The sequence below is a fragment of the Hirundo rustica genome, chromosome W, assembly GCF_015227805.2.
Source record: "Hirundo rustica isolate bHirRus1 chromosome W, bHirRus1.pri.v3, whole genome shotgun sequence".
Lineage (NCBI taxonomy): Eukaryota > Metazoa > Chordata > Aves > Passeriformes > Hirundinidae > Hirundo > Hirundo rustica.
The window spans coordinates 7,519,613-7,538,100 of NC_053487.1; the positions used below are offsets into that span (position 1 = coordinate 7,519,613).

The 18,488-nt window shown below is 48.5% G+C and overlaps 2 protein-coding genes across 4 annotated transcripts; one reads left to right on the plus strand and one right to left on the minus strand.

The window, feature by feature from the left end:
• Positions 1-418: 418 nt before the first annotated feature.
• LOC131378759 (uncharacterized) lies at positions 419-11,758 on the minus strand. 3 transcript variants are annotated; one of them, XM_058423940.1, is made up of 2 exons: positions 11,631-11,727; positions 419-10,759 (listed from the first exon to the last, which is right to left on the minus strand). In XM_058423940.1, exon 2 carries the CDS (start codon positions 4,868-4,870, stop codon positions 3,473-3,475), a length of 1,398 nt encoding a protein of 465 aa, XP_058279923.1. In that variant the 5' UTR covers positions 4,871-10,759; positions 11,631-11,727; the 3' UTR covers positions 419-3,472. The 3 variants fall into 2 exon arrangements, with proteins under 3 accessions (XP_058279924.1, XP_058279923.1, XP_058279925.1); XM_058423941.1 differs by having other exon boundaries at positions 419-8,972; positions 11,631-11,758.
• Positions 11,759-12,116: 358 nt separating this feature from the next.
• Positions 12,117-17,406, plus strand: LOC120764892 (endogenous retrovirus group K member 6 Gag polyprotein-like). Its single transcript, XM_040089012.1, has 2 exons — positions 12,117-13,920; positions 14,791-17,406. Exon 1 carries the CDS (start codon positions 12,517-12,519, stop codon positions 13,894-13,896), a length of 1,380 nt encoding a protein of 459 aa, XP_039944946.1. The 5' UTR covers positions 12,117-12,516; the 3' UTR covers positions 13,897-13,920; positions 14,791-17,406.
• The last annotated feature ends 1,082 nt before the right edge of the window (positions 17,407-18,488 follow it).

The window sequence follows — 18,488 nt, forward strand, 5'->3', positions numbered from 1 at the left end:
TTGGCACACCCGAAGCATATCTTGGATGGTTGGAGGAGGGTCCAAAGGGAGACTAAGGATCGCATTCCTACATAAATTGTTCGCATTTGCGAACACCATTTCCCTCAGGATACCCTCTCTCACGGCCACTTTCGCTACCTGTACTTCGATAGCTCGGGTGAGCCTTTCTACAAACTTCGTAAATGCTTCTTTGGTCCCCTGTATGATCTTATAATAGGGTATGACTGGACCATCTGGCACCATGCCGAAAAATGCTGTCACCGCATTGCTACCTCCGCTGAGGTGTAGCGACCTGGTTCAGGAACGACACGGCAGCCACACCCAGGCTGCTCGGACCACCAGCTCACAGACACCAGTGTGGTGGACGGCTAATGGCGTTTATTAACTGGTTACATGGAGTTATAAAACCTCTGTTTGCTACATCACATCCGTCTGCTTACGTTACAGGTTAGGTATTGCTTATCTTATCAAGGACACTAACCAGCTAAGAGTTGAGGGAGGGGTTCTGTCTGCCCGTACAGCGCGATATCTTCCGACCGCCTGTCCCTAATCTCCCACATTTCCCCCCCCCCTCATGACTAAATAAAAAAGTATAAAAGTATAAAAGTATAAATGTTATAAAAGTATAAATGTTATAAAAATACAAAAGCTGTTAAAGTTAGTATAATAGGATACAAAAATAATATAAAATGTTAGTAACAAACACACTTCACGATAATTGCATGCGTTCGACAAATAGGATGTCGACTTTCTCTAAACGGCTTCTAACAAACGACACTAACTTGTTCAAAATGCAAGGCCCAAAAATCAATGTCAGGAGTATCATGGTGAGAGGGCCTATTAATGTGGGAACAAGGGTGGCTAGCCATGGGGACTGATTGAACCATGACTCGAACCATCCTTGTCGGGCCTCTCTCTCTCTCTTTCTCTGGGCCAGTCTTCCTCTCAGTTCGGCCATGGAGTCTCGCACGACTCCGGTGTGGTCTGCATAAAAACAGCATTCTTCTCTCAAGGCGGCACACAGGCCTCCTTGCTGCATGAGCAAGAGGTCCAGTCCTCGCCTGTTCTGCAAGACGACTTCCGAAAGCGAGGAGATAGATCTTTCCAGAGAGGAGATGGATTTTTCAATTCTCAGTAAGTCTTCGTCAATTGTCATTTGCAGCTGAGAAAGTCTTTGATGTTGGGTCACGAGAGCTGAAACACCTGTGGCTGTGCCAGTGGCTCCTAGGCCAAGGAGCATTGCAATGGTTATACCTGTCATTACTTCTCTTTTGCGGAGCAGGATGGTTTCTTCTAAAAAGCGATACATTTCTTCTTCTTGGTGATACAGGACTCTAGGAACAATCAGAACTTGGACACAAAAGTCAGCAAGGTTATTGAATATGCTAAGGTACACACAGGGAGTTATTCCAATTTGTTGACAGACCCACATTCCTGATAGGAACGGAACTGCCCACTTGTCAGTCTTTTGACTAGGTTGGATGAACTCAGTACAGATATTTCCCATCTGCTTTGCTACGGTTACACTGCCAAAGCATTTGCCTCGGCCTGTGACTTGACTCAGGGTAATTTCTCTCCGGGGGGTGTCCCACTTACAGTTGTGTGGATTGTTTGCTGCCGAGTATTCAAAAGGAGCATCAAGGGCGACACCCTCATAAAAAGGAGGTTCTGCATTATAACATAACCAGCATGATTTTGTAAAGTTCGGATTGGATTGGTTCAATGACAAAAAGGTAGCATTTAACACACTAAGAAACAGATTGTAAGGATCTGACTTAGGTTTTTGGTAGATAGCTAAAGGACTGAATGAGGAGGAGGTGCCAGATGTGGCCTCTCTCCTGTGTCTGCATGCTGTGAGAATCTGATAGGGTTTGAATGACTGGGGCACTGAAGGTGGGAGTCTGATAATTTGCACGTTTGCCCAATTTAAATGCCTGGCTGCATTTAAAGCATGCCATTTTTATCTTCTTCCAGTCTGTGAGGGGAGTTCGCTCTTTTTCTGACTTCCCCTCAACTCAAGTAGAAACATTGTTGTTACTGATTTCATATACTGTTACTTCTTCTTTGTCAGAGCCGGAGTCAGAGCCGGCTGCAGAGGACCGGCTGTCCCAGTCCCAGCTGAAGTCCGAGTCAGAGCCGGAAGTCGACTGACTGGCTGCTTCCGGGCTCTGGAGCCTTTTGGTCGGGCTCCGACCCGGCCCCTTTCCCTCAGGGCTGGGCCGTCCGTTCCCTCTGGGCCCCCGCCCCTTTCCCTCGGGGCTGGGCCACTCCTTCCCCCTGGGCCTCCTGCACCTGCGCTCCCCCCGCCTCCTACTGTGGGAGCTTCTTGCCTTAGAAAAACGCGCTTTTTGGCAAAGATTAGCTTCTGCTCTCTCTTTGCGCTCTCCTCCCTTTTTCTGCTCGCGCGCCCCCGCGTTAGCAAACGAGCTCTCTTTGTTTTCAGCGCTATCTTGAGGCGCATAAGGTGGAGGTCCCTCCCCCGCTTTTTCAGCATTCCTAGCTTCTTCAGCTAGACCGTTGTAAAATGACTGCATCTGTTTTATCTCTTCAGTGAGCGGCCTTGAGCCCGGGGGCCTCGAAGCAAGCTCTTGACCTTCTGAGCCCGAGCCCATACATTCAGCCAAACCGACTTCATCAACACTCTGAGCATTATTACTAACATTTAGAGTACATTCTTTTACATTCTGAAAATTCTCAACAACAGTTCCCTCTGAGAAAGTTTGCGTTGCTGCTGCGATACCTAATTGGGGGGAAACTTTTAAACAATTTCGCGCAGCTCTCCAGGTGTCCTGTTCCTGCAACGCCTTCTGTAAAGATTTTACGACCCTTCCCCATGCTTTAAGATTTTTCCCTGAGCTGGAAGACATTGTGTCTTCGGCAAGAGCTTTAGTACATTGATCCCAAACATCTGGGTGGAGGATATCCACCGGTCTATCAATAATACTAAGTTGCAAAAGCCTCGTCACTGCGAGGGTAAAATCTTTTGCTTTACAATCAATTCCCCACTGCTTATGAATCTGAGAAACGACCTTCACGAGAGCTTCCATCCTCTGCGTGGGTCCGGAGGCGTCCCTCCCGCCGAGCTGGACCAGCCGCTCGGCCGTCGTTCACCCGTCCAGGCGACTCCCGTTCTCCCGGGCGATGTCCCGGGTTTCGGCACCACTTGCTACCTCCGCTGAGGCGTAGCGACCTGGTTCAGGAACGACACGGCAGCCACACCCAGGCTGCTCGGTCCATCAGCTCACAGACACCAGTGTGGTGGACGGCTAATGGCGTTTATTAACTGGTTACATGGAGTTATAAAACCTCTGTTTGCTACATCACATCCGTCTGCTTACGTTACAGGTTAGGTATTGCTTATCTTATCAAGGACACTAACCAGCTAAGAGTTGAGGGAGGGGTTCTGTCTGCCCGTACAGCGCGATATCTTCCGACCGCCTGTCCCTAATCTCCCACACCGCATGCTCCCTTATTACCATGAGGGCTTTGATTGGGATGCCCGACTCCTGGTCTGTCGGATCCGTCCACCTTCCCTCACCCATGAGGTGTTCCAGGGTGAGGGCATTCCCATTTTCATCAATTGCAGTCTCTGGATTGGTAAGGAGACTCGGCAAGGCCTCAAGGCCTCCCTAAGCAGCTGTCTCCATGCTGCCTCCCATAACTTGAGCTCAGTGGAGTCCAGGAGGCAGGAGAACAGCTGCCTAAGGTCAGCTGGGATGACAACAGCGGCTTCGAGATCAGAGCGGAGCAGGCCCCTAAAATAGGGGCTGTCCCACCCATAATCCCTATGTGCCTTGCAGAGGTCTCCGATGGTGGCCTGAGAAAATGGGTGGTGGACTGCTCGAACATTGTGCCCTCCTCGGGAGCCCTTGTAGACAACCGGGGACACTGAGGGAACAGGGGAAGGCTGATGCATCTCTGCAGGCTCAGGCCCTGGCCCCTCCCCCTCCAGGCCCAGATCGTGGGAACCGGAAGGGGGAGCATGGGAACCAGAAGGGGGAGCGTGGGAACCAGAAGCCCAGGAGGCAGGTCTTCTGACTGGGGGCGTGGTTTGGGAACACGATGATGTCATGTGGGCGTTCCCGTGGGAGGAGTAGCTGGGAGGAGCTGAGGGTGGAGTTCTTGAAGAGGGAGGAGACATGGGCAGAGTCTTTTTCGGAAGGGGTGGGGTTGAGGAAAGGAAGGGGTTGGGCTGATCAAGGGCGGGAAGAAAGGGATTGAAGGAAGGAGGATAGGGGGATGGGGAGAACTGTGCCATGCGGTCTCCTCCATCTTGGGGATAAGGGCTGGGGACACCATTTTGTGGTGTGGAATCCTCAGCTAAACTAAATCGAACTCGGGGTCTGTTAACTGGGGAAAATGGGGAAGGGTGGAATTCTCGAGCAGCCCGGCCAGGGCTGCCCAAGAAGCCCTGAGCAGTCTGGCTAGGACTGCCCGGGCGGGGGGATCGGGGATTCCTAAGGGGGCCTGAGACAGCAGGCAGAACTCCTGCTGCTCCCTTAAGGACTCCCTTCTGGGGACGAGGAGAAAGGGCAGGGGAACAAGAACAGGGAGCAGGTTGTCTCGGGTCCGGCTGTTTCTGCACTTTCCTATTTCTTTTCGTAACAGCAGCTGAAAGCTGCGAAGCCAAATTAAGAAATTTGGAGGCTTGTTTGTCCCCTGAGAGAGCCAAATTATTAATTTTATTAATCACAGCCTGCCAAAATTTGGAGCTGTAAATTTGCTCCGGGGACGTCTGCGGGAAGTGCAGGAACACCCACCTGACGAACCTTTTGAGCTCGCCCTTTGAAATTTTTAACTGGGCAAGTTCAGCAACAGAATTAAAACTATAATACAGTCCTTTCTGAACGGCTGAGAGCTTACCACCCATCTCTCCAACAATTCCGTTTCTGCCGCTCACCCACTAACACCCAGGCAAAATCAAAATTTAACAAAAGACAAAAGCAGAATAAACCTCCTAAAACCAGGTAATTAAACAGGGTACACCAACCCTTCCCAAAACCAGTCCCGGGGAGCCGTGATGAAATTAAAATGCAGTATCCTAAAACTCTCGGGATCGCCGCCCGACCCGACTACTGCCTTTAACTTAAAATTTAAAAAATGAAAGAGAAACTAAAGAGAGTTCCAAAGTGGGTTTCCGCAGGGGAATGGGTAAAAAACCGCCACTCTCCCGAGCCGCACGCAGCCTAAGATTCCCCTCACTCCTGGGGAATCCCTTTCCGAAATAGGGTCTTCTTCCCGAAGCACCCTTCCCAAAAAGTAAGTGCCCTCACGAAGAGCAACTTACCCCCTCCTGGAACGAGACGAAACCTGGGGTTGTGGGATCAGCTGCCTGAAGAGGACCCGGTGGGTGCTCCGGGCTGTCCTCTTCTCCCCCGGGAGCGTGATCTCTAAGAGCCGCTGCAACCAGGGGTAGCGGGGCGTCCAAGGATTTCTTCGGCTGTCCGACACAGCCTAAATCCGTGCCGCGGGGTCCGCCTCGTGGCCGGGGGGTTGCCCCGCGATGGGCGCCAGACCGCTGTCGCAGTGTCCAGGTCGCGCTGACCAGCGCAGCCACAGGCTAGCTCAGTGTGTCTCACTGCGGCAACGTGGTAAGGTCGGAGCGGCAGGCAGAGCGAGCCGCCTCCTCCCTGTGGGGACTTGGATCCCACCACCAGCGACGGGCACGAAGATGAAAGAAGCAACCGTGGCAGCTGAATGAAAGGCGGACTCTCCCGAGCAGGATGTAACGTAGGTTTATTGAGACAGAGGGAGCGCAGGGCTCTGCACGCTGCAACCTGCTGCCCAGGAGAGACTCCGAGAGCAGGCGTGCGGCAGTTTTTAAGGGGGGGTGGAAACGGGGGTGGCGACAACCGGTCAGCCAGTCACAGGAATTTGGGGGTTAACCGGGGGTGTGAACCATAGAACTGGGGACCAACCACAAAATGATGGGAGGGGGTCTCCAGGGCCCCAGCCTATCACTCGACGCCCCTCCTGGAGTTTTCCAGAAGCCAGGGAAGGGTCTCCGAGTGACAGACAGGGCGACCACGAGGAGAGAGGGGGGGATTGACAGCGACAGGTGCAGGGAAGGAATGACTGACAGAAAACGTCTAGTTAAACAACCTAACTCATAAGGGGAAAACCAATACAGAACACAGGGGTATACAGTGAGCTAAACCATTACAAAAGTAACTTAAAAATCTTACAAAAATAACTTAATAACTTAATAAAACAACTCTCACACCACCACATCTTCCTGCCTCATCAACCGCATAAGACGGCGACGGCGCTGTTTGAATTGATTGCGCGCTTGATAATCAAGTGCCGGCAACGCTGTTTGCAATTGATGGGTGCAGATCCCTCAAAGATCATACTCCCGGTTCAGAGGGAGGAATTTGATTGGAGCTATGCAAACAATGTTTCGCGGCAAAGTGCTCTCGAGGGTTTTTCAGGGCAGATCACTTATCATCTGCCTAACCACAAGCTATTGCAAGTGGCCAAAAATACTCAATTTTCTCTACGACCCAAAAATAGCCAAGAGCCAGTGCAAGGACCCACCGTCTTCACTGATGGTTCAGGCAAAACAGGAAAAGCCATTGTTACCTGGCAGGATGGATCTGAGTGGCAGGTTTTGGAAAGCCATGAGGATGGGTCAGCCCAACTGGTTGAACTAAGAGCTGCTGTCATGGCATTTGAGAAATTTTCCCAGGAACCTTTCAATTTGATCACGGATTCAGCCTATGTTGCCGACATCGCACAGCGATTGGGTTGTTCAGTTTTGAAGGAGGTCAGTAACCCTACCTTGTTTAATTTACTGAAGGCCCTATGGTGTGCAATTCAGGCCAGAGTTCATCCATACTACGTTCTGCATGTATGGAGTCACACTAACTTGCCAGGGTTTGTAGCGGAAGGTAACGCGAGGGCTGACAAGTTGGCTAACCCAGCGTGGGTAGCTCCTCAGCCTGACGTGCTCGCGCAGACCAAGGCATCGCATGGGTTTTTCCACCAAAATGCGCATACGCTGCAGAAGCAGTTCCAACTGACGGCCACTGAGGCTCGTGAGATTGTCGAGTCGTGCAACGACTGTCACGCCCTTGGTGCGCCATTGCCGGCAGGGGTTGACCCCAGAGGCCTTAAAGCCTTGGAGCTTTGGCAGACTGATGTCATCCAGGTCGCCAAGTTTGGCTGGCTCAAGTATGTGCATGTCACGATACACGTTCTCCTCTGCGATGTGGGCTTCTGTTCACACTGGAGAGAAAGCCCATGATGTCATTGCCCACTGGAGGCAGGCCTTTGCTGTTCTTGGCATACCTTCTGCTGTGAAAACCGACAATGGTCCTGCTTATGCCTCGCAGCAGGTACGGCAATTCCTACAGTCATGGGGTGTGTCACATAACTTTGGCATCCCTCATTCTCCGACGGGGCAGGTGATTGTAGAACGCGCTCACGGTACACTCAAGCGTGTTCTTCAAAAACAAAAACGGGGAATGCAGGGTGAAACCCCACACAGTCAGTTGGCAAAGGCTTTGTACACCATCAATCACCTTACGGTGCCGCAGAACTCAAATAATCCTGTCATTTTGAACCATCATCTCTCGTTGCAGGCTTCGGACGGTGAGCAACAGCCTCGAGCGAAGGTACGGGTCCGAAATTTAGTCACCAAGCAATGGGAAGGACCCTATGACCTAATCGCTACGGGGCGTGGGTATGAGTGTGTGTCCACGGACACTGGGACACGCTGGCTACCTTCAAAGTGTGTCCGTCCTGACCTGCTACCACAGAGGCAGAATTCAGCTGACAGGCAAGGTGGAAGCCGTGATCATCTTGAAAGTCACCAAGTGGATGAATCCTCGAGTGATCACTCTGATGATTCCTCCACAGACAGTGATTGAATTCGTATATATTCCCTTTGTAAATGTGTTCATTTTTTTTTTCTGTTTTTCTTTTTTTGTAAAGTTAAAAGGGTGAGATGTCACCCTGGTTTTTCTGAGTTTTTTAAAGCCTTTTGATTGTTCATAAGATGAAGTCAGTCTTTTTAGCTACTGTACAATATTAGGAGCAGTTTCTACCTTTTTCTCACACATGTAACATAAACAAATCCTTTGTTTTTCATTCTCTGTCTTTTGTTTGCATATTTCTAACCTGAAAACAATTGTAACTGACAGCTGGTTTGGCCATTTGGCTGAGGGGTGAAAACTCCAGAAGCCAATCCACAGCCAGACCCACAAATGTATAAAAAGTAAGAAATAAACAGGCAGAGGGGCTCTGGGCTTGGCTCAGCCTTGAGCTCGCTCGGAGGAACCCTCTGCCCTGCAAAAATTTCTCATCTCCATGTGATTGCTTTGCGTATCCCGGTCACAAGAGTATATATATTAGTTTTGGTAAATTGACAATATGGGGATAAGGGGTGGAATGTCCTAGGGTGACTTTATGATGCTTGTATCCCCAATTGTCTGCCCTGTTTGTGCTGTATATTGAGTTCTGTGCCTTTAAGACTGGTTCTAAGAGCAAGGAGAAGTGCAGAGTCTGTTTTGAGAAAACTGCCTGACTCCTCTGTCACCCTGGTTTTTCTGAGTTTTTTAAAGCCTTTTGATTTTTCATAAGATGGAGTCAGATTTTTAGCTTCTGTACAATATTAGAAGCAGTTTTTGCCTTTTCTCACACATGTAACATAAACAAATCCTTTGTTTTTCATTCCCTGTCCTTTGTTTGCATATTTCTAACCTGAAAACAATTGTGACTGACAGTTGGTCTGGCCTTTCGGCTGGGAGGTGATAACTCCAAGAAGCCAATCCACAGCCAGACCCACAAATGTATAAAAAGTAAGAAATAAACAGGCAGAGAGGCTCTCGGGCTTGGTTTGGCCTTGGGCTCTCTCTGAGGAACATCTCTGCCCTGCAAATCTCTCATCTCCGTGTGGTTGCTTTAAGTGTCGCGATCACACTCCTCCACATTCTTCTCTGGACGGGGTGTTCGGCGGAGGCTTGGAGAGACTGCAGGACAGAGATTTTTTTGCTTTTAGTTAGTTTCAGCTAGCTAAGGCAGAGAAGTTCCCTGGACTGGTTTTTTTCCCTTTTTCTTGGAACTGTTTAAACCTGCTCTGGACTAAAAACCCAGGGGAGCACTGAGGGCTTGCACCTGCGGCCCACCAGGGCCTGGACCTCGGCATTTTCCAGCAGCGCCAGAGGGACTGGGACTGATAAAAGACTGAGAGAGAGCCGAGCTACACCCACGGCAAGAACTTTCTCAATTTGCCATCTCACTCCAGAACGAGAGGCTTTATTGTTTCATATTATTAATTCTTTATACTTGTATGCACTTTATTTGTTTAGTAAAATAGTTTTTTCCACTTTTCTCCAAAGAAGTTTTTTACCGGACCGCTTGGAGGGAGGGGCCACTTGGGTTTGCTTCCCAGAGGGATCCTATTCAGGGGTTTTCTCCCAAATTTGTCCCTAAACCAGGACAGCCTCAAATGGATTTGATTTTGGGTGAAAATAGCCAATTAATTAAATTGTATGATGTTAATAACTATCCAACACTGTGTATTACCACTTGTATGGTGGCTACATGTGCATTGCCTCACTGAGCACATCACGGCATCAGTCTTAACCACAAGCATTCTGGGGATCGGAGCCTGACTTCCCTCTGACTGTCACATTCACCAATGAAGAATAAACTTTGATAAAACTGAACAAGTGCAGCAGTACTGGAATCAGAGCTGACTCAAATGTGCAACATGCAACAATCCCACACCTCACACCATCTTTCTTACTTGAGAAACTGTTACCAAGGATGAAGGCCATCATGGACTAAATGAATTGAAGAAAATTTTTTTGTGTGGATATTTTATGAACCTTTGACGGAGATCTTCCATAGACTAAGGGGATGATGTCTGTATGTATGTCTATCAAAATAGATAAATAGGAAATTGTTGGAGTCCAGGGCATTGCTTTGGCTGCCCTGGAGGGTCAGAGACCTGGACATGGGGGTCTGGGACCCTGGCCAGGAGCCCAGAGGGACATTGGCTTTGATCTCAGTCCATGGGAAAGGCTTCCTGCACTGCGGGAAGGATTGCAAGCCACAAGAGTGTGAAAGACAGTAGTTTAGCTTATCACAGGGTGAGGAAACTGTAGATTTGGGGTTTTAGTATTGAAGTGAATGGGGGCAAGATGGAGGATTTGGGGCGTTGTCTCCTGCTTCTTCTTTCTTCTTCCCTCACTCCATTTTCTGCAGTGACGGTGGCACAAAGTAGTTTAAAGAGATTGGGTCAAAGTAGGGATGACCTGTTTAGTATAAGTGATAGGTATTGGCAAATAATGATAAATAAAGAATACGTAGCAATTAGTATAAAAGACAGAGACAGCCCAGTCCGGGAGGAGTCACCAGATGCCCGAGCAGCTGCACAGACCTTTGTTGGGCACTGAGAAAATTGTAAGATAAGAAACAATAAACGAAGCGTGCAACCTTGAAAAATCAGAACCTGAAGACTCCGTCTCTTTCTTGCATTTGGCTCAGAGCTTTGCAGAGGGCAAAAAGACTCTAAAACCACCTGAATCTCAGAGAAAAAACCCGAGAACTGGCGTCCCTGGGTGGGCTCCTCTAAAGGGGCTCCAAAAGGGTCACAGTGAACCCTCTTCAGTGAACATTGCAAGCTCCCGGAAGATCAAAAGCCAAACGGTCAGCTCCGGAGAAGAAGAACATTTCTGGGCAGAGCAGCTCTTCTCAAATTCGTCCCAGACCGACAGATCTCCAAGGGCCCTGGAATCCGTCACCCTGAAACCTGCTGGACAGCGATCAGGACACCTCTGAGACGAATTCGACCACGGCTGCACACAAGCCTTTGCGCTTTGGTAAGAACAGTTGGATCTAGATCATGGGGGGAACCACTTCACAGGAACAAATCTCTATTTTAGAAGCCCTAAAGGGGATCATTTCAAAATACAGTGTGGCTCTGAAAGAGAAAGAGCTTCAGGCGTTGATGCTCTGGGTCGGTTGTAATTACCCACATTGTGAGACCCGTTCCCTGTTTGAGCCAGGGTTTTGGCAGGAAGCAAATAGGGACTTGTATGATAGAGCCACAAAAAAGGACAAAATAGCTGCTAAGCTTTTGTCCGCAGGTAGAATTATGTTAGAAGCTATATCGGAAAATACCAGTGAAAGTTCCAGGATTGGACAGCTGCCAAGCAGCAAAAGGGAGGATAGCAGTGCCTTATCTGTCGTCCAGACAGAGGCAGGAGAGAAAAAACTGCTATCCCCGGGTTTAATACCTCCTCTGGGAGATGGGGGAGCTCTCAGCTCTCTCAGGGTTCGTCACAGAGTTCGTCAAAAACCCCAAAATTAGTCCCAGGAAAGAGGAAACTTTTAATCCATCCTAGCGATCAGGAGGAATTGGACATGCTTTATTTCGAAGCAGTTCCCGAGGACACACTACATTCCTCCCGGGGGGGGGGGGGGGAAGTCCTCCTCGAAGTCCCTTTACCCCCCCACAATCACCACGCAGCCACACCCCGCTGCTCCTTTCCCTTCCCGTGCAGGAACCGGGTGCGCGGGGGGAGGGAGGAGAGGGGGAAGCACCGTCAGAACAACAGGTTCTGACCGAAACGGTAACGGGGGGCGGAACTACGACGCATGCACGAGGGAGCGATCCTAACCTATCTCGCCGGGGCATGGAATGCGGCAGATCGCGCGTCGGGCGGGGGCGGATCGCAGGGGAAACCAGTTCGCGGACGAGCGGGCCGAGATCGCAGGCGGCCGTACTGGGGCGCGGGAGGAGCCGGGAACTGGGTCGGCGATTCGGCACAGGCCGATGACGCAAGCTACGGGAAGCAACACAGTTCAAAGTATATCCGCGTCGCGGAGCGCAGTGGGGGGGGCCGAACCCAGAAACACTGAGCAGAACACTACAAATCCCAGAAGCCTCAGTGAAGAGTTCAGGCGCAGGCGTGGCGGGGGCGGGACGAGGCTCGAAACGCGATCCTGCTCTGGGCGGGGCAGATTCTGATGACGAGGGAGAGGGGGTGAACCCTGGGCGTGAGAGGGGACGGGACACTCCGTCAGGTGCCGCCAGGCCGGGACAGGCAGGGGCGGGACAGGCGGAGGCGGAACAGGCAGGGACGGGGTATGGCCGAGGTGGAGAGTGTCTCGAGGGTGCCACCCCCAGGCGGCAGACGTCACGGAGCTCGACTCCGCCCACCAGCAGCTTGCTGGTTTCTGATTTGTCTGCCCCCAGTGATTCAGAAACAGCTGCTGCATTACTGCAGATGGACGCGCGTCCAAAACTATCTCAGATTTTACACATGTATCCAGAACTTGAAAGCCTTTTGAAAACTCCGAGCCCGCAGAAGCCAGCTGTCGACGTGTCATCGTCACCCAGGGGCGGAACAGTGAAGCCACAAACACGGAGGGCATCAATCACACCGAGCGAGGCACCTTTCAGCTACGAGACACCTACGTTACACCGTTTCTTTCCAGTTTCATATAAAAAAATCAACTTCTTCAGAACAGCAGTTCAAACAAAAGCCGAGAGAACCTTTGCCGATGGTGAGGGATGATGAGGCTGCGGAAGAGGATCAGGACATGTCAATTACAGATGACGACATCATCCGGATCACTGCTTCAGCGGGCATTCCTCTCCGGAAAGCAAAAGCACTTGAGTTTTCACAGCAAGCTTCATCATTCTTGTTATCTAAGGACTTTATGAAGCAGTTTTTCCGGCAATTCACTGAAGCAGCTTCAGAATTTCAACACGACCCCATGTCTTCTTTCTCTCGAATTTTTCTTCCTAGGAAAGGTGCTGCAGAGAAATTTGATGATGCCCAGCAATCCCTGGTTCCTGTTCTTCGGGAAAAGGAAAAGGAAACAAAACAGGATGAGGTGCAGCCTCAAAAACAGGTGGATCCTGGAAAGGATGAAGCAGCAGCAAAACTGCAAACACAGCAGTCAATTCCGGAATTGGACAAGACAAAGGCTTCTGGTGCACCAGAATTTCTTGCAACAGACTGGACGGATATAAGGAAATATGCATTGAAGGGGGAGATGCTTCCGATGGGTTCAAGAGGCATGGCCATGCCAGTGACTTATGATGCACAGGATGCAAACCCAAGATGGGAGCGACTGGATCGTGAAGTCGTCAGGGATCTGATGAAAGCCGTTCGTGATAATGGATTGGGGTCTCCGTACTTCAAACAACTTTTAAAAGGGACATTTAATATATATGATTTAACACCATTTGACCTCAAATCCCTTGCTTCAATGATCCTCACTGACTCACAATTTATCATCTGGGAAGCAAAATGGAGAAAAGCTCTTAATGAGCTCAGAGTCAAATACCAGGGGGGAGCAAATGCAGGCTTCACCGTTGGTCAATTGACTGGTGATCCACCACTTGACAGTCCAGCACGTCAAGCCAGAGTTTTTCCTCGAGAAGTGTTGGCAGACATCAAGAATGCAGCCAGAAAGGCAATGGTGCAAATTCCACCAGCAGGAGTTACAGAAAGTAGTTTCACAGATATAAAGCAAGGTCCTTCAGAATCTTTCACCTCATTCATCAATCGTCTCACACAAGCAGTGGAGAGGCAAGTCACTGATGAGGGGGTGAAGTCACATTTGATTCAGTGTCTTGCATTTGCAAATGTCAATCCAGAATGCAAACGTGTCATCAGTGCAATGCCAGGCCAACCTTCTATGGCAGAAATTCTAGAGGCATGCAGCAAGGTGGGGACACCACAGCACGTTGCCACGATTTTGGGGGATCAGGTGGAAAAGGCTGTCAAAGAAGCATTCGTGAATTTTCAACAAAGGCAGTGCTACAAGTGTGGCAAACAGGGGCACTTCAAGAAGGACTGTCCAGAACTTGCAGAGATCGCAAGCTCACTGGATGTTTGTCCAAGGTGCGGTATTCATGTTTGCAGTGCGTGAGAACATTGTTGTAACACAGAAAATGTAAGTACTTTGTTTCTCACATCAAGGAACATTTATTTCTTTTAGGATTTTTAGTAGAAGGTCATGCACATGCAGACAAATTGACCATGCCAATTTCAAGGACTTTACCAAACATTTTTGAACAGGCAAAATTGAGTCACGCATTCTTCCATCAGAATGCTCAAGCACTAATGGAAACTTTTCACATTTCCAAAATTCAGGCAAAGGAAATCATTAGTGCTTGCCGAGATTGTCAGCTTGTACAGCCTCCTGCTTTCATGGGAGCAGTCAATCCAAGAGGATTGCACAGTTTGCAGTTATGGCAAACTGATGTCACAAAATATCCCTCCTTTGGGAAACTCAAAAATGTTCATGTTTCAGTTGACACATTTTCAGGTGCAGTCTTCGCATCATTGCACACAGGTGAAACAGCACAACATGCTTGTCGACATTTCTTGCAGGCATTTGCATCATTGGGCGTGCCACAAGAAATCAAAACAGATAACGGACCAACTTACACAGAAAAAGTGCTTGACAAATTTTTAAAGAGGTGGGGTGTCCATCATACCTTTGGTATCCCACACTCTCCAACAGGTCAGGCAATCATTGAAAGGACACATTACACATTGAAATCCCTTTTGGACAGACAAAAAAGAGGAGAAGCAGACGCAACACCATACATGCGCTTGAATAAAGCCTTGTATGTGTTGAATTTTCTAAATGGCTCTTTTGCAGAACAAACTCCACCAATTATCAGGCATTTTTCAAACAGTACAAGAGCGAAGCTGAGGGAAAATCCTTTGGTTTTGGTCAGAAACCCAGAAACAGGGCAGATTGAAGGGCCATTCAAATTAATAACTTGGGGCAAGGGATATGCTTGTGTCTCCACAGCGGTTGGACCGAAGTGGCTGGCGGTGAGGCACATGAAACCGTACCGAGTCCAGACGCAAGCAGAGGCAGACACCAAGACTGGAGGAAGAGAAGTGGGCACGCAGACCTGAGCCAGTGTCAAGACAGCAGACATCCCTTCGTTCTACGTGCAAAAGAGACTCTGGGACTTGAGTTTTCTTTGGGGCTTGGGTGGTGTTGCATTTTTAGGGATTCCCATGGGAAAAAAGCCATTGAAAATGAAAGAACTATCCTTGTGCCTCATTCTCTCCTTAGTTGCCTTGAGCAATGAGGCAGTTTTGCCCGTGGCTCAATCAAAAGAGAATGTTTGGGAAACTCTAGCCAATGCATCAGGTTTGGATACCATCTGCCTGACACACTCAAGGCCAGGGAAACCCTTTTCAACTTGTTTAGTGGGGTTGCCAGTGAGCAAATGGCTGATTCCAGAAAACAACCCTCCAGTGATTTCAAAGTGCATTGTGAATCCAGTGGACCAATGGGATGTTTAGACGAAGTTCCTTCCTGTGGCTTCTTTTGAACCTCAGGAACTGGAAATTCTTGGATCAGTCCAAATGCAATTTTGTGTGAAATTCGGCCTTTCTGGAGTGGCACAAAATAAAACTATAGACGTCACTCCAAACCTCAATTTTTACAGAAATTCATCATCTTGGTGTAATTACACTAAGATGTTTGACAAGCCATCCAACCATGCCCCAGCAGAATTGCCGAGAGGAAACTTTTTCATTTGTGGGGACAAAATTTGGCCCACAATCACCGCAAATGCCACAGGTGGTCCATGCAGCATTGGAATGCTTTCATTGCTAACACCCAACATGACACTGATGAGAGAACTAAAATATAGAGGGAAAAGATCTATCAAAATGTATGATCCAAATTGTGATGACGATGTTCACACATGGAACAAGGCTCAGAGAATTGCAGTTGCACTTTTTTCACCACAGGCAGCATCAGGAGTAGCCTTGACACAATTGGATCAAGTGGGTTGTTGGCTGAGCAAACATGCCCGAGCCACTTCTCTTGCACTGACATGTTATTAGACGTTGACAGTGTAAGACGAGCAAGTCTCCAAAACAGGGCAGCGATAGACTATCTATTGCTGACCCACAGGCATGGGTGTGAGGAATTTGAGGGAATGTGCTGCATGAATTTGTCAGATCATTCCAAATCCATTCATGAGAACATCAAGCAATTGCAGGAGAGTGTGAACAAACTTGGAGAGGTAACTGGGTCATGGATGGATGGTGTGTTCAATTTGTTTGACCTTTCACCATTGTGGAAGGAAATTTTAAAAACATTTATATATATTTTAGTAGGGCTTGTAATTCTTCTCATGATCTTGCCGTGTTTGCTTCGATGCATACGGCAGGCCATGGACCGGGTTGCCAAAGAGGTGTTTTTGGTTCAAACAGGAGGGGGAGATGTTGGAGTCCAGGGCATTCCTTTGGCTGCCCTGGAGGGTCAGAGACCTGGACATGGGGGTCTGGGACCCTGGCCAGGAGCCCAGAGGGACATTGGCTTTGATCTCAGTCCATGGGAAAGGCTTCCTGCACTGCGGGAAGGATTGCAAGCCACAAGAGTGTGAAAGACAGTAGTTTAGCTTATCACAGGGTGAGGAAACTGTAGATTTGGGGTTTTAGTATTGAAGTGAATGGGGGCAAGATGGAGGATTTGGGGCGTTGTCTCCTGCTTCTTCTTTCTTCTTCCCTCACTCCATTTTCTGCAGTGACGGTGGCACAAAGTAGTTTAAAGAGATTGGGTCAAAGTAGGGATGACCTGTTTAGTATAAGTGATAGGTATTGGCAAATAATGATAAATAAAGAATACGTAGCAATTAGTATAAAAGACAGAGACAGCCCAGTCCGGGAGGAGTCACCAGATGCCCGAGCAGCTGCACAGACCTTTGTTGGGCACTGAGAAAATTGTAAGATAAGAAACAATAAACGAAGCGTGCAACCTTGAAAAATCAGAACCTGAAGACTCCATCTCTTTCTTGCGTTTGGCTCAGAGCTTTGCAGAGGGCAAAAAGTCTCTAAAACCACCTGAATCTCAGAGAAAAAATCCGAGAGGAAATGTGATGGGATATTGGGGACTGTGAAACTTGGCACGACATAAATGGTATGGAATAAGGGGTAGATATTTTCCTGGTTTCAGCAGGGATAGAGTTAATTTCTTCTCAGTAGTCGTTACAGTGCTGTGTTTTGGATTCAGAATGAGAATGATGTTCATAACACGCCAATGCTTTGTTTGTTTGCTAAGTTGTGTTTATTCAAAGTCAAAGACTTTTTTCTTTGTCACATGCTCTGCCAGTGAGGAGGTTTGCAAAAGAAACTGGAAGGGAACCCAGCTGGGAAAGGTGACCCAAACTGACCAAAGGGATATTCCATATCATATAACGTCATGCCCAGTATATAAACTTGGGGGAGTTACCCAGAAGGGTGGCTGTTCTGGGTTTGGGAAAGGGGGCCTAGCATCAGTCAGTGGGTGGTGAGAAATTGCATTGTGCATCACGTGTTTGTTTCCTTTTTATCAACATTATTATTATTTACCATTATTATTGTATTGTACTTTATTTTCCATTATTAAACTGTTCTTATCCCAAATTACAAGTTTTGCTTCAATTCTCCTCCCCATTTCACTGTGGTGGAGGTTAAGAGGAGGGGATTGAGTGAGTGGCTGTGAGGTGTTTCATCTCCAGCTGAGCTTAAAACCTATATGTCCATCAAAGTGCCATGGTAGAGCAAGGAGGTCAGGAAGGTCCATGGGCTTTGGAGAGGGACAACTTGAGGCATAAGGACTTCTACCCCAGAGGCATGGAAGAAAAAATGATGGGCATGTCCAGTGTAGCATTTTGCTTCCATTTTTAAACCTCCGCTAGATAGGACAGGAGGCGGAACATGGTGATAGGGGATACGGAAAGGCACCCACTTCCACAGTATTCAATAAACCCTGATCTAAATGCTTAATAGGATCACAGTATTTGCTGGAACAACAGAATTTCTCCCTCACTGGACCTAGCTGGACCAAAAGTGTTGGATGGAAGCTGCAATGGGACGGTATGTGGTTTGCATGTGAAAAAATGAAGCCCTTGGGGAGGACTTGCATTGGAGAAGTTAATGGAGAACTGTCTTCTGTGGGATGGACCCCACACTGGAGTAGGGGAAGGACTCCTCTCCCTGAGGAGGAAGCAGCAGCAGAAACAACATATGATGAACTGACCAAAACCCCCATTCCCTGTCTCCCTGCACTGCTGGGAGAGAATCAGGAGTAAAGTTAAGCCCAGAAAGGAAGGAGGGGTGGGATGAAGGTGTTTTTAAGATTTGTTTTATTTGTCATTGTCCTACTCTGATTCTGATTGGTAATAAATTCAATTAATATTCCCAAGTCAAGTCTGTTTTGTCCATTATGGTATTTGGTGAGTGATCTCTCCCTGTCCTTGTCTCAATTCATGAGCCTTTTGTTATATTCTTTCTCCCCTCTCCAGCTGAGGAGGGGAGTGATAGAGTGGCTTTGGTGGGTACCTGGTATCCAGACAGGGTCAACCCACAACAGGGACACAAGCTGCAGAAACAAACTGCTGTTTCCTGCATTGAAAAGACAGTCCTGAAATGCAATTTTGTCACTTTCTAAATCGTTTGGACTGCTTCCTATACTGTGTGCCTGATATTTCTAAGTCTAAAGAG